Source organism: Eleginops maclovinus, chromosome 23 (assembly GCF_036324505.1).
Source record: "Eleginops maclovinus isolate JMC-PN-2008 ecotype Puerto Natales chromosome 23, JC_Emac_rtc_rv5, whole genome shotgun sequence".
Taxonomy (NCBI): domain Eukaryota; kingdom Metazoa; phylum Chordata; class Actinopteri; order Perciformes; family Eleginopidae; genus Eleginops; species Eleginops maclovinus.
Genome location: NC_086371.1, coordinates 10,125,355 through 10,138,864, shown reverse-complemented (window position 1 = coordinate 10,138,864; position 13,510 = coordinate 10,125,355). Strand labels below are relative to the sequence as shown.

The window sequence follows — 13,510 nt, the reverse complement described above, 5'->3', positions numbered from 1 at the left end:
TATGCATGTTAGGAGATGAATGAACATCAGAATTAGATCTTGGGGAATGTATTTTTAATTTCACTGTGTCTTTAAACTAGGTTAACATCTAGCTGACTGGCACTGGCAGCGTACAGTCGTTCGCATCTTTGTTACTGCTTACTAATTTATGCATTGTACATTAGTTACTGACAAATGAATCTGGATTTTATTCTTATTTGAGTATAGTCTGTGTCCTATTTCTTGGAAATTAACACTTAAACTATAGTATCCTAGCATATAGCATGTATAGCTAAATTTAGTTAATACAGGCAGCATGTTTGACCTTTTAACCAATGAGGAGACGGGGCTGACTGAGTCATAATTGGTCCTTATTAAGCTAGAGAGCTGCTTAACTTTAGCAAATTAAGTGCAACAAAATGATAAATATTCACAACAATTTCCGATAGTAGGAATGGCTCCAACGTTACATTGTCACATATTACATTGCTTCCTGTTCAGAGCTGCAATAAGAGGTCAACAGTACACTAATAATCGCACTCAGTTAATTGCTGATATCAGTTTCTTGGCTCAAATGCTAGGATTGAGAGCTTTTCTTTGTGTTATGTTAATAGAAAATAAACAATTTGATGACATTGCCTTGGGCTTCAGGTTGCGATTGTATTTTCTGACATTCTTTGGAGGAAACGTTTAATAAAGGAAGTAACAGATACACTCAGAACTGACAAAAACAATAGTTAATGTCAGACATATTTAAGTGTAGGTAGTTATTGTAACTAAGATAAACGCTAGGCCTGCCATGATGATTTCAATATCAACTTATTGTAAGAAAGATAGACTGCCATGGTCATTTTCACTTTAAAGAGTCCTGGGTACATGCATGCTTGTTTACAAAAAAGGCCATGAACATTTTAGACACCATGATTAGAATAAACAGCAGAGTTTTATGTGTGTTTTATTATTTATGTTTTTCTCACACTCTACTGATGAATATTCATACAAACTAAAAGCGGATTGCTATTTAAAAGGGTTAACTCACATTATTGTGTTGTTATATCATTTTATCAGGGGCATGAAATGGGCTTTAAATGACAATGATATAATTTGTCCCGCAGTATCAGTGTGTTTTAGTGCTACTTCCTGTCCACTCTCCTTTGTGAGGTAGGAGCCAGACATCTGTGTCACTAAACCATCAGATTACTTTCCTTCCAGAATGATCTTAACTTGTTTGAGAGTGATCTGGGCCTTTCTCGAAGGCCATTCTCCGCCTCTCCTGCTCCTTCCTGCAGGGATTGCCCACCAATCGCAGGGGTAGCCAAGAGATTAGCTCCTCAGATTAAAGTGTCCGCCTCCAAACCCTTCCTAATCCCGCCATCTGTCAGAGAGCAGCTATCCGGCCAAGACACTCTCCACAAGGCTAATTAGAAAGCCAGGAGAATACAGATCCAGAGAGGAAAAAAAGAAATCTCCAAAACACACTTTTCTGTCTGGTACTGCTCAAGGCAGTGACAATGGAGGACACGTACCTGCTGAACCACCCAGGAGTCAAGAAGAAGATTCTGGCAGGAGGCTCAGGACCGCTGCCACACCTTCCACCTGGGACAAAGGTAGCAAACCACAGTTAATCCCATAACCTCAAGGGCACTAGATCCAAACTCAGTGTGATAGGCTATGAGCCTTGTGCAATTGCCATTGTGATGCAACTTATATTCCAACAGAAAAAAGTCTATATTTGTATCCATGTGTTGCATTGCCCACTTCCATTAGATTCAGTTGAATTATTCATTAGATGAGGGAATTTATTCTGTATCTGGCTCTAACACAGAACAAACATTTGGTCAACCAAACTGCAACATGTTTTCTGGCACATTGTCTGTGTTTCTGTTCATCCACTGATCCGCTGGTTGCCGACTTTTTTCCTTTTCCTAGTCAAATCCAGCCATATGGCACCAGGCCTGGGCACTGTGACAAAGATTTTCCATGACAATGCCAGCATGAATTTACCTGTTTGTGCCTGTGTGTGTGTGTTAACTCCCCGGTGAGGTGATTCCCGGTTGTTCTCACAAATATCTTACCATTATACACAATCTGTCAAGCTATAAATAGAAGGTTACATGGAGCCAGTATAATGTTACAGTCAGAGAGAAGGTTGAGGCTTTGTGAGTATTTCACATGCACTCAAACAGATGGAACTCATAATGAAAAGCAGCATGTATTACATAAGGAGTGGATTTATTATTCAAGACGGTATTCAGTAGTAAACTAATACCGACATCTAAAAAAAGACAATCATTGTCATCAGCTGAACATTGTCAAGTGTCAATTAAAATGTCCATGTATTGTATTCTATTTCGTATCAATGTCAGATTTACAAAAGAAAGTCAAAAAGGAAAAATAGGACGGACAGACATGGATACAAACAATCCCAGAGAAGGTTTAGCAATTGTAAAACTTGATTTAGAGTACAAAGTAACCACTCAAATTATATATGGGATGTCTTTATTCTTCTAATGAATGCTATTTTTATTACTTGATCCAGCTATTCAGTGTGACTATATCAGTGCAACTTTGAGACAACAGCAAACCTTTAAAGGTATATTTCCTTGACAAAAAGTTTCATTTATTGATTTCCACTCTCTTATTCTTCATGTCATCTGGTCCCTCCCTCCCCCTACCCAGCTGGTTTTCCATTTCCAGACGCTACTGGACGACTTTGAGCGAACACTCATTGATGACAGTCGACTGGCAGGCCGGCCGGCTGAGATATTTGCCGGAAAGATGTTCAAGATGGAAGTCTGGGAGACCCTGCTGGGGTCCATGAGGATCGGAGAGGTGGCAGAGTTTTGGTGTGATGCTTTAGTAAGTTGAATTACAGACATTACAAACCCCCCCCCCCCCCCCCCCCCCCCACACACACACACACACACACACACACACACACACACACACACACACACACACACACACACACACACACACACACACACACACACACACACACACACACACACACAAATACAAGGCCCCTAAAATAGTTCTAATGATTGTTCATGAGCGAGGGAGGGTAGCTTTTGCTCTTCATTATGATTCACATGAATCAACCTTCTGAAGCCTCCTACATGCTCAGTATTATAAACGCAATCTGCACAATCTTTGCAAATTTGAGCGATTTTCATCTAGAGAAAACTATAATTTGCAAGTTAAATTGTGAACATTTCTTATGTTTTCCTTGTTGGACTGATTGTTTCTGACTGGCAGCACCAGGGGGTTGGCATGATTAAGTGGCTCTATGTCTTGTTGCAGACTTGTTGTTTATGTTGTGTTTTTGACAAGTTAATTTTGTAGCACACAGGCTTGTACCCCATCGTGTCCAAGGGAATGAGGCTTGTTGCTCAAGGGAAAGACCCCCTGGAGGGCCAGAGACACATGTGTGGCATGGGAAACATGTTCAACTATCACTCTACAGGTTATCCAGAGCTGGACGAGCTGATGAGGACTCCTCAACCACTTATATTCATCATGGAGCTGTTGCAGGTAGGCAGAATACTGTACGACACGCTGCAGAGTGAAATAAGTTGACAGTGTAGAATAATCAGATGTCTCTTCATTTTCAGTTTTTCTCAGAATTTGGCACTTAACACTAATCATCAATCTCTCTTCTACAACCTTTTTTTTTTTTTACTGAGAGAAATTAAAGTCCCTCTCTGCCTAAAAAACTTCAGATTAGGAAATGATTTATTATGCGGAACAAGCTTTAAATTCACCAGGGGTTCAGAAGCAGTAGTTTAGTAAAATTAGGAGTAGTTTCCCAAAACCTTTGTCGACCAAATCGAAAGGTATTCTGAGGTGAAAAAATCCTTTACTTAAGTATAAGCAACTACAGAATTTGAAAATACTTTGTTAGTAAAGGTCAATTAACAAGTGTGCTTTAATAAAGAAGTATAAGGCCTATAGTACAAACTTTATAACTGTAGATCAGAGATTTACATAAGTTCAATCTCTGCAGGTAACCAGTCAAATGAAAATATTATGCAGGGCTTTAATCTTTATCAGGTTTTTAATAATTAGTTTTGTATGGAAAATCAAACTAATACAAACTACAGCTGTCAAATGAATTTAATGGAGTAAAACTTACAAATGTATGTCTGAAATGCAGTGGATTAAAGGGATTAAGTACCTTAAAATAGTTTTTCAGTACAGTTTTTATTAGATGTACTTACATCCTTTTCTTTTCTTTATAATAAAAAAAAAGCACTTTGAATTTCTGTGTGTTGAAAGGTGATATATAAATAAACTTGCCTTGCCTTGCCTTCTACCACAGCTATTCTTCTTACCAATTTAACATTCACTTGTGCTTCCATCGGAGCAGCCTTTATCCTTATTTCATCTCTGATCTGTTTTGCCCCTGCGGCTTCCAGGTGGGAGACCCCATGTCCTACCAAAGGGAGTCGTGGATGATGGAAAAAGATGAGAAGCTGCAGATGGTCCCAATTCTCCACATGCAGGGCAATGCTCTGGTCAAACAGAGAAAATTCAGAGAGGCTGCCAGCAAGTACAAAGAGGCCGTCCTGCTGCTGAAAACAGTCCAGTCCAGAGTGAGTGAAGGATTAGGGAGGAAATATGACAGGGGGAGCAAAAAGAGTGATTTGCAGGCTTGTTAACATTGAAGTTTATCTCAGGGTTTTTAGGTTTTTGGGACATCCAACTCCTACTCTTCTCCATTGGGAGAGTCCTGTTTACCTGTTTTTGTTCTGTTTCACTGTGTGCCTGATTACAGACAGTAGGGTGGGAGGGCTGGCAAAGGAAGGAGGAGGGAGAGCTGTGGAGCGCTGTCACAGATGAGAGTGGAGTGTAAGGATGGAGGAATACTGGAGGGAGAGTTATGTATGAGATGTTCTGATATGAGTGTAGAGGATTATTTTGCATGTGAGATTGTTGGCAGCTTTCGACTTATTACCAAGTTAAATGTTGGAGATTTACAGATAGTTGGCGTGTGCACAATCCGATTGTTAACCTGTGTTCAGAAAAGAGGACGCTTCCCTCAGTGTCTCGTAAGTCATGTCATATTTGTGCCTTGGAGAAAAAATTCAAATGTACATAATTCAAATAAATTATTTAAATATGTGTAGGAGCTGCCAACGAAAAGAACGGCACTGAACATGTTGTTGTTCTTCCTTCTTGTCCTGTGTGTGTGTGTGTGTGTGTGTGTGTGTAGGAGATGCCGGGTGATATAGACTACATCAATCTGGGACGAATGATCATTCCGCTGGAGTTAAACTACTGCCAGTGCATGTTGGAGCTGGAGGAGTATTATGAAGTTATAGAGCACACCACCGAACTGCTGGACAAACACAAAGGTAAACCCCTTAATTGTAGTAATTTAATTATGCTGATTACTAATGATTCCACTGAAACACATTATCTATTTACTATCCAGGAAAAATTGACTGAAATACCTTTCTATTATTGTATTCAACTCTAATGTTGGTTTCTAGATTAACCAAGCTTCAAATTTACAGAGCTGCATCCATTTTGGAAACATGCTTTAGTTGGGAGATAGTTAGTTTAATTCAAGCAGTGTCATTGCTTGATTAAAAAAACTATGAAACAAAATAATGTTAAGGTCTCTCCTCACAGTTCAAATTGCCAAAAAGAAGAAGTAGAAGTAAGCTTGATGTTTACAATGTAGTTAGAGTGGTAACATTACGCTCAGCAGCTGTGGAGGTATTAGTATCTGAAGAAAAATATAAGAACACTGTATTATTTTAATTTGAGAGCATAGCTTTCAAAGAGTATAACATCAGTAGGTTTCTAGCCGTGGGTGATTTAACCATGGAAACATGGCGGAGAACATAACACCTTTGAAAAGGTCTTGTCTTGTTAATGTGTCATATTAAGGCAATACTAAGCTTGGGAACATTTCACTGTTTCACATAGGAAGGCCTCACTGTGGTGTCCCTATGAGTTAAAAGGCTAAAAAGGGAGGCTAAAACTTGGTCTTCGCTGTGACTGGTTCCATACAAGAGTCCGTACTGTAGTTGGGGTTCATGGCGTTTAATAAACAAACAGTTTCCAAGTCCGGACCACGCGGTCAACAGAACGTTTTGGAGCGATTAAACCTCTCCTCTTTGTCATCCACAAAACCGGCATCCAGCAGCTGATCTAAATAGCAATAAAACACGCCCATGGGACAATTGCCTGAATAAACAATAAGAATTAAACGTGGTGTAAACTGAAATGCAGATAATTATATAAATAATAATAAATGGCAAAACAAGCATTTTGGCTCCTACACTCACATTCAGATTACAGGTACCTTTAAAAATAGGGGGGTTGTAAAGACCCAGACTAGCTGTTTGTGCTTCCCTTCTTACTATTTAGCACAACAATTAATCACCAGACTGTTTATTTGTAAATCGCCAGGGTATGGTTAGCTCAGCTTGGAATGAAGAAACATGCAAGTGGTGTAACCTGTTTTTATTTTATGTTTTATTTGTAAACTTTCGATATGTTTGTAGGCAGAGTATTGTTACCTTTGGACAGAGCCAGGCTCAGTGTGTCCTCCTAGTTGAAATCAGTCTTTATGCTTGAGTTAACAATTTTCTGGCTGTAAATCACTTACAAACACTGTCCTCTAAAACCCCAACTGTTCATATTTATTTTAGAGTTTTTTACAGCGGTTAAACAGAAGCACATGCTAATTTGTTAGCTTTAGAAGTGCTTGTCAACATAGTTGATTATTAGTTTTCCTCTTTTCTAAGATAAGAGGAACAACTGTTGTTGGGAATTGTAACAATTTTCTTGTCAAGCTTTAATAAAAAGCCAATAAGACCGTTCTTCCATAATGTTCCAAAATGTCAGGTAATCATGTACATGAAAAGCTGCTCAGTGATGAGTAAAATGAGGGCCTGTACAGACTTCCACCCTTGGATATGAAAACTCGGAGAAACAATAATTTCAAAATGTTGTATAAAACGGACAGGTCAGGGTCTAATGCCCGTGCTGTGGTGGTTTTATTGCACTGGCTGCTTTATGTTGCGGCTGTGTATTCATAGAGAGTGTGTAGGAGGCTTGAGGTTGACATTACAAAGGGCTTTACAGTTGGCGCAGCCCTGGGCATTGTACTGTCATACCCATGGCTACTCATATAATCCTCGAGGAGCTCACATTTTGGCACAGTCTCCACTTCAAAGCCCTGTGAATTATGGCCCTCACCCAGAGACAGGCTCTACCTAGGCAGCCTCTATTTTACTCTGTGTCCTTCATCCTTTCCCTATTTTATATTTATCCTTATTCCTGTTCGTGCCTGTATGATGACTGTGCTCGAGCTTTTGTGACAGAACTAAGATAATGTGTAAACTTCCTTGTGAGCGGGCACAAGATTGAAGCAGTTTGGGGGAAATGATGGGCAGGAGTCTCTGAGCTCCTCTGGCCCTGTGCGATGCGAGCTGCCATCACAAAGCTGCAGTCATTTCATTTGGCTTCTAAGAATGACAAATCCCAAACCAGCATCACTCAACCTTTCTCTTTACTTCTTTTATCCTTTTTCAGCATTTGATTTCTAATCCTTTTCTAGGTCTGCTTTTAATCTAATTTGAGTACTTTTCACACATTTATCTTCTTTTCTTCTTTTACTAACATTCTTCTCCTTGGAGTTTTTTTCCTCCTGACATAAAACATAATATTGTCCGTGTCTCTTCAAGTCAGCCACTCCACCGCTGTTTCATCCCTTTAGCCCAGTTGTTCTTTAGAATAGCATGGTGGCTCTCCGCTGTGTCTCAGCTATTGCCAGAGGCGACAATGAAATCTGTTTAAATATTGGTTGAAGATTTAGCACAGAGGAAGAGAGACTCTGAGCCATCAGAGCGAATCTAACCAAGCACATGAGCCTATTCTGCTAAAACAAAAGAAAGACATTGTGTGTCTATGTCCATGTGTAATAAAAAAACTAGTATGTCGTTTTGGAAGTCAACAGTGAAGAAATAAACTCAAAAGTAAGAGTCCTGCATGTACATTTCCTAACTATAAACCCAACCAGATTGAATGCTACTGCAATAGCTTCGCTTAAAGCCATGTCCTTTGTAAATGATCCAACTGTGGTTGTTTTTTTATTACAATTTCTGCCTACCAGCACCCCTACAGCTCACAAAATAACACATGTGTATCGTGTTTGTTTAATCTACAGTGAAATGTTGTTTTGTACACCTGAAGAAAAGAATGAAACAAACAACTTTTATGTATTTTTGCGACAATAAGGTAGCTAAATGCTGGCTGTTGCTTCATATTTATCAGACATGCATTAAAGGGATACTAATTCTCATCTAAAGCTAAAGAGATCATTTTTTCAAACTTTGAACACAAGGCTTCAGTGATGATAAACATGCAGCTTGTCCACACTTTTGGTATATTTATTTGTTTAGCAAACTTGGGGGTGCTGAGACATACACACACATACTGCCAGTACACCTACACACTGTGCCAAATGCAAACAAATTGCCACCTCAGCTTCAGCAGACAGATCAGGTGTATTATTCAATATGTCAGTGTTAGAACATTAATAACTCCGTTTGTGTTCCTGCTTTTCTTTGATTTTCTCTGTATTAAATGTTGTTCTTCTGTTTCTCAGACTGTGTGAAGGGCTACTACAAGAGAGCCAAGGCCCACGCCGCGGTGTGGGATGAGAAGGAAGCCCGGAGAGACTTCAACATGGTGGCCCACCTGGACGCCACTCTGATCTCTCTAGTCCACCGAGAGCTGAAGGACCTGTCAGAGAGCATGAAGGAGAAGTACTGGGAGGAGAAGGAGCAATACTGGAACATGCTGGAGAAAAAGGAAGGCAAAAATGAAGAGGTGGAGAAACAGGAGGAGGAGGATGAGGAGGAGGAAGTGGAAGAAAAGGGAAAGCAAGAGGACACTAAAGATGAAGTTGGGGAAGAAGAAGGTAAAAAGCTATCTCAGTCTATTCACTGTGTTGAAGCCAATGAAGAAGAGCTCAGGGGAAATAAGGTTACACCAGCAGAGGGAACGGTTAATGAAGAGGAAGCCGGCTCTTCTGAAATCAATCCAAATGCTGCAAATAACACAGAGGGGAAGGACTGGCAACAGATGTTACGGCTGATCATGATGCTGCAGAACGAAGGGAACTTCCTCATGAAAGAAAACCAGTTAAAAGAAGCTTCTCTAAAGTTCAAGGAGGCCATCGAGTATGTGGACTTCCTCCAGAATATGGTTAGTGTACTTGAATACAGAGTGAAGTTGTGTAAAAAACACGCAAACAATCATTTTATATTTTCTGGTATTTGAAATGTCAAATAAAACCTTTAATGAGGACAATGAACTTCCAGATGGACATGACGATTTATGCTGACCATATTAAACAGCCTCCAGTCCTTTCAGAGCAATGAACGTGTCACAAAGTAATCTGACGAAAGGAGTGTGGCTCGTAAACCATAATCATCTGTCATTGTTTCTTTCCTTTTTTTTTTAATGAAGAGCAGCTGTGGCATTGTAGGTAGAGATGTGAAGAGCGGAGAAAAGAGCGCTAAATATAACAGCACAGAGATATCACTGTGACAGCGCGCGCCTGTGCTTCTTTCCCTTCCTCGTTTCTGCCACACCTTGCTGTCTGACTCCGTCACGCCTTTTACACACAACAAACTCCCTCTTATCACCACCCTCTTCCATTTTCATTTCTTCTCCTATTCTTACAAGCCTCTACCCTTTGCCTCATGTCTGTTACCTTTTCTCCATCCTTCCTCCCATATACCTTTATCTTTCTTACCTGTTGTCACACTTTCAATTTTATCTTTTCAACATTTCCCCTGCCATCTATCAGCAGCTCCACCACATCCTTCAAGCTCCTTCTCCTCTCTGTGAATTCAGCAGGTGGTGGATCAACAGGGGGAGGACTGGGAGTCGCTGGAAAAAGTGTGTCTTCCACTGAGTCTTAACCTCAGCCAGTGCATGCTGGAGCTAAAAGAATACCAGCAGGTGGTGGAGCTCAACAACAAGCTGCTGAAGAAGCACAAAGGTACGACATGCTAGTGTAAAGATAAGGGGAGGAAACAATAGATTTTGATAAAGGAATACGTACAGAAATATGTGAACATGCTTCGTTTTTAGTTGTGTTTCCTTACACACCTTTAAGTTTGAGTTTATAATATCAATATCTGTTGCTAGAACAAATGCCTGGCCTTCAGCAAAAACCAGCCTTCATGCTGCAACGGTCCTTGATCTTTCTGTTTACCGCGGGAAGAAGAAACCAAACATTCACAGCATTTCTGAGCCTCTCTTTCCTTCCCCCGGCACCCACCCATGGCCATCAGAGTCAAAAACAAATTCATTGTTTTCTTTTTGTTTCTGCTAAGACTAAATTATTTATAGAGGAGGCTGATGCGAAATGATTGTTATTACGCTTTTCGTTTTCCCTTATATTTATTTTCCCCAACTTTTGCCTTCTACTTTGTCTCCTGTCTCACCACTGGTGTTCAGTGCAGTAACTTCATCCTCCCTTTAGCAGTACTTTTATTTACCTTGTAACTTTTAATTGTGCTGCTCTAAAGTTTTATTCTAGCTGACCACTAGCTTTTTCTCCTGTTTCCTCGTGTCAATATTTTATTTATACTTCAACATTTTCTTTTCCCTTAGGTAACTTTAAGGCTGTTTATCAGCGGGCACGAGCACATTGTGCTTTGTGCAACGACGAGAAAGCTCGGAGGGACTTGAATATGGTGGAGAAATTGGACCCATCGTTCAAACCCTACGTCCACCTAGAACTGAAGAAGCTGGGTGAGAGTGTACGCGTCATGCAGTCCCGCCAGAATAAGACTTACTGGGATACAACACAGGAGAAATGGGGGCCTGATGGGAGCAAGACAAAGAGTGCAGCAAGAAAGAAGAATGTCAGATTTGCACAGAAAACCACTGATGAAAAAACCAAAGCAGATAAGAAGACAGAAGTCAGTAAGATAGAAGATGAGGAAAACTCAGAGAAGCTCGCCCCTGCTGAGACAGAGGGAGGGGATGACGCAGGAACAGGGAAAGATCCAGATGTGAAAGCAGAGCTGAGTAATAAAGGGCTAGAGAGTGGGAGAGCAAGTGAAGAGGGCTTAGATAATGAAAATACAGAGAGTGTCGCAGTTCATGGGGACGGGCAGGGTGCACCAGATAATCGAGCGACAGATAAAGATAGCGGTCCCGAGCCCACCGGCATAGGAAAAGATAATGTAGTGAGCAACAGATCAGAGCAGGATAAGGTCACAGAGAAGGTCAAATGTCCATCAAAAGGTGAACTGGCCCAAAGAGAAGCAGCCGAGGGGAACAAAGCCACCTGTTATAAGACAGGAAATGATGGCACTCAATCAGAATAGACCAATAGTAGCAGATGATCAAAGGGGAAGCTGAGGGAGAGAAGAATATACCATAGACTAACAGCAATATGGATATAGAAAGTAAAACAGCAGCGGAGACAAGTGATGAACAGCCAAGCTTCAATAGGAAATATTTATTCTGCCTCATACAAATCCAAATATAAATAGAATGAGAAAAATTAATATCAACAACCTGCATTTGGCCCCATTCTGAGTTAAGTTTCATTATTCAGTTCTCAAAGGGATAAGTGCAGCAACAGAACATAAACACAGGAAGATGAGGAGTTTGCCAAATACAAAGATTTTATTTCTGTACACAAAGAGTAGAAAGCAGCCAGTAACCCACTCGTTATTACAGTAAAAAGCCTTTCTTCAGAAAACGTTTTTATACAGATTAAAAACTCCAGAGAAAGGACAGCAAGAAGTGTTTAAGTGCTGGACAATAACTTAAAATAAAAACCATTAAACAATTAACATTTGAATAATTAATGAGGTATATTAACGGTGATTAAAATAAAAAAACTCAGATCATCAGTATGATATGAGTGTGTGTGTAATTATGTTAGTCAACAGATTAGTTGATTCATTGCCCTGTAATGTGAGAGGTGACACACTAGCTTAGATGCATCATAATAGCAAACATGGAGGTTGTAAAGCAAAGACGGGGGGGGGGTGGGGGTGGGGGTAATGATCATTAGCACGTTGGCCGGCTACATGCAGTCTTGACAGAGAAAGCAGTGTCCTCTGGGGTTGATGTGGAGAGCCTTCTTCTTCAATCACACAGCTTCAGTCACGCCACAGGGAGCAGGTCATGTTCTGTGTGTTTGGGGAATATAGGGAGCCACGAACAGCATAGAAATGTGTACATGGATCAGACCCCAGATGATCACACAGTCAAAGAGAAACGACTGTCCTGCAGCTGGTTGACTGTAGAAGTTAATTTAGACGCTGCTGTCAAACAGTGGGTGACACATGGGGACAAACGGTGTATGTCATGTAACCACCTACTGTATTTATTTCCATCCGCCTCCTCTATACTGTCTTAAAATAAACACAATGCTGACAGGCAGCCCCATTGGGAGTTCCTCCTCTTCTTTTTTCTCCCACAATTTCACTGTTACATCAGTTTGTGTGCCCACAAACAGAAGTATCGGGTTCATCAATGTGTAATGAGATGTGTGAATACAAATAAATGAATGCCTATGAATAAACATTGCTTTTCAAGTCTTTCTTTCCTTTCTTCCATGACCCAAGCTGGTGCTTTTCTATGACCTGTGAGACCTTAACTAAAATAAAATCTTAAGTGTTGTCGAGATGGATTCAACAGATGATAATGACTCTTCAGCTGCTGAACAGCAACAGGCTTCAATTTAGGTGGGAGTGAAGAAGAAGAGAAGGGCAATCTCTCTAGCTTCTCTTAAGGCTATTAGCATTTGTATTATGAACAGGAAAACATCACCTTTCAAATTCACAAACCTGTGGAACTGCGTCCTTGGGGACAGTTCCCTAGCAACAGTATCAAAATGAACAGGCAGCGAGTGCTGAGGATGGTGGTGTCAAAATGTGAGCGCTGTGTGGAGGGGGAGCCCGTAATGAATGCATCAAATCGGTTTGAAACTCATGGGTGAGGTCAGAAAGTCGCTTAAGGTTTACGATGAATTCCTAACTGGGTGTATATGTATATCTGTGTTCTGTGAGAATGAAGCAGTATGATTTACTGAGAAACACGGAGCCACAGTTCAGTTTCACGTGTTCTCTTATCCTGCTTCTGGAGATTTTCACGGTGCCAGGCACATCAAAGTTGATCCCTCACACCAGCCCTCAAGCAATAAATGGATTGGGTTTTTTCCCCACCTTTCCTCTGTTGTTTCTCACATTTTTAGTCCCTCCAAGCACCCTGCCAGCATGATGATGTTCACCCATAAAAGCCCTATTATAAGCGGTTTCAATGTTTGGATGCTCATGCGCCTTGATCCACACTTTTCTATGTCCTGTGAGCCCATTTCAACCTCCTATTGTCCCTGAATGTAAAAACACAATGAAAAAGTCCTTATTTAATATGGATTGGTTTTAAGGCATTCAATGACTGTGCTATGTTTAGAAAAGAACGCGCCCTATGACCCTGATACAATGATGGCAACACCATTTCAACCAGTCGTCTC

At 40.6% G+C, this 13,510-nt stretch overlaps 1 protein-coding gene across 2 annotated transcripts; it reads left to right on the top strand.

Moving 5' to 3' along the window:
* The first annotated feature begins 1,347 nt into the window (after positions 1-1,347).
* Positions 1,348-12,553, top strand: LOC134860139 (uncharacterized). 2 transcript variants are annotated; one of them, XM_063876981.1, is made up of 8 exons: positions 1,348-1,586; positions 2,659-2,838; positions 3,325-3,513; positions 4,398-4,574; positions 5,195-5,336; positions 8,606-9,207; positions 9,865-10,009; positions 10,627-12,553. In XM_063876981.1, the coding sequence occupies exons 1-8, from the start codon at positions 1,491-1,493 to the stop codon at positions 11,346-11,348; spliced, it is 2,253 nt and encodes a 750-aa protein (XP_063733051.1). In that variant the 5' UTR covers positions 1,348-1,490; the 3' UTR covers positions 11,349-12,553. The 2 variants fall into 2 exon arrangements, with proteins under 2 accessions (XP_063733051.1, XP_063733049.1); XM_063876979.1 differs by having other exon boundaries at positions 9,862-10,009.
* The last annotated feature ends 957 nt before the right edge of the window (positions 12,554-13,510 follow it).

What these genes read in the sequence shown, in the direction of transcription:
- LOC134860139 (XM_063876979.1), top strand. Translation starts at nt 1,491, where the DNA reads ATGGAGGACACGTACCTGCTGAACCACCCAGGAGTCAAGAAGAAGATT. An exon ending in AGTTTTGGTGTGATGCTTTA is followed by an intron (nt 2,839 to 3,324) that starts GTAAGTTGAATT and finishes TTAATTTTGTAG; the next exon opens with CACACAGGCTTGTACCCCAT. An exon ending in ACTGCTGGACAAACACAAAG is followed by an intron (nt 5,337 to 8,605) that starts GTAAACCCCTTA and finishes TCTGTTTCTCAG; the next exon opens with ACTGTGTGAAGGGCTACTAC.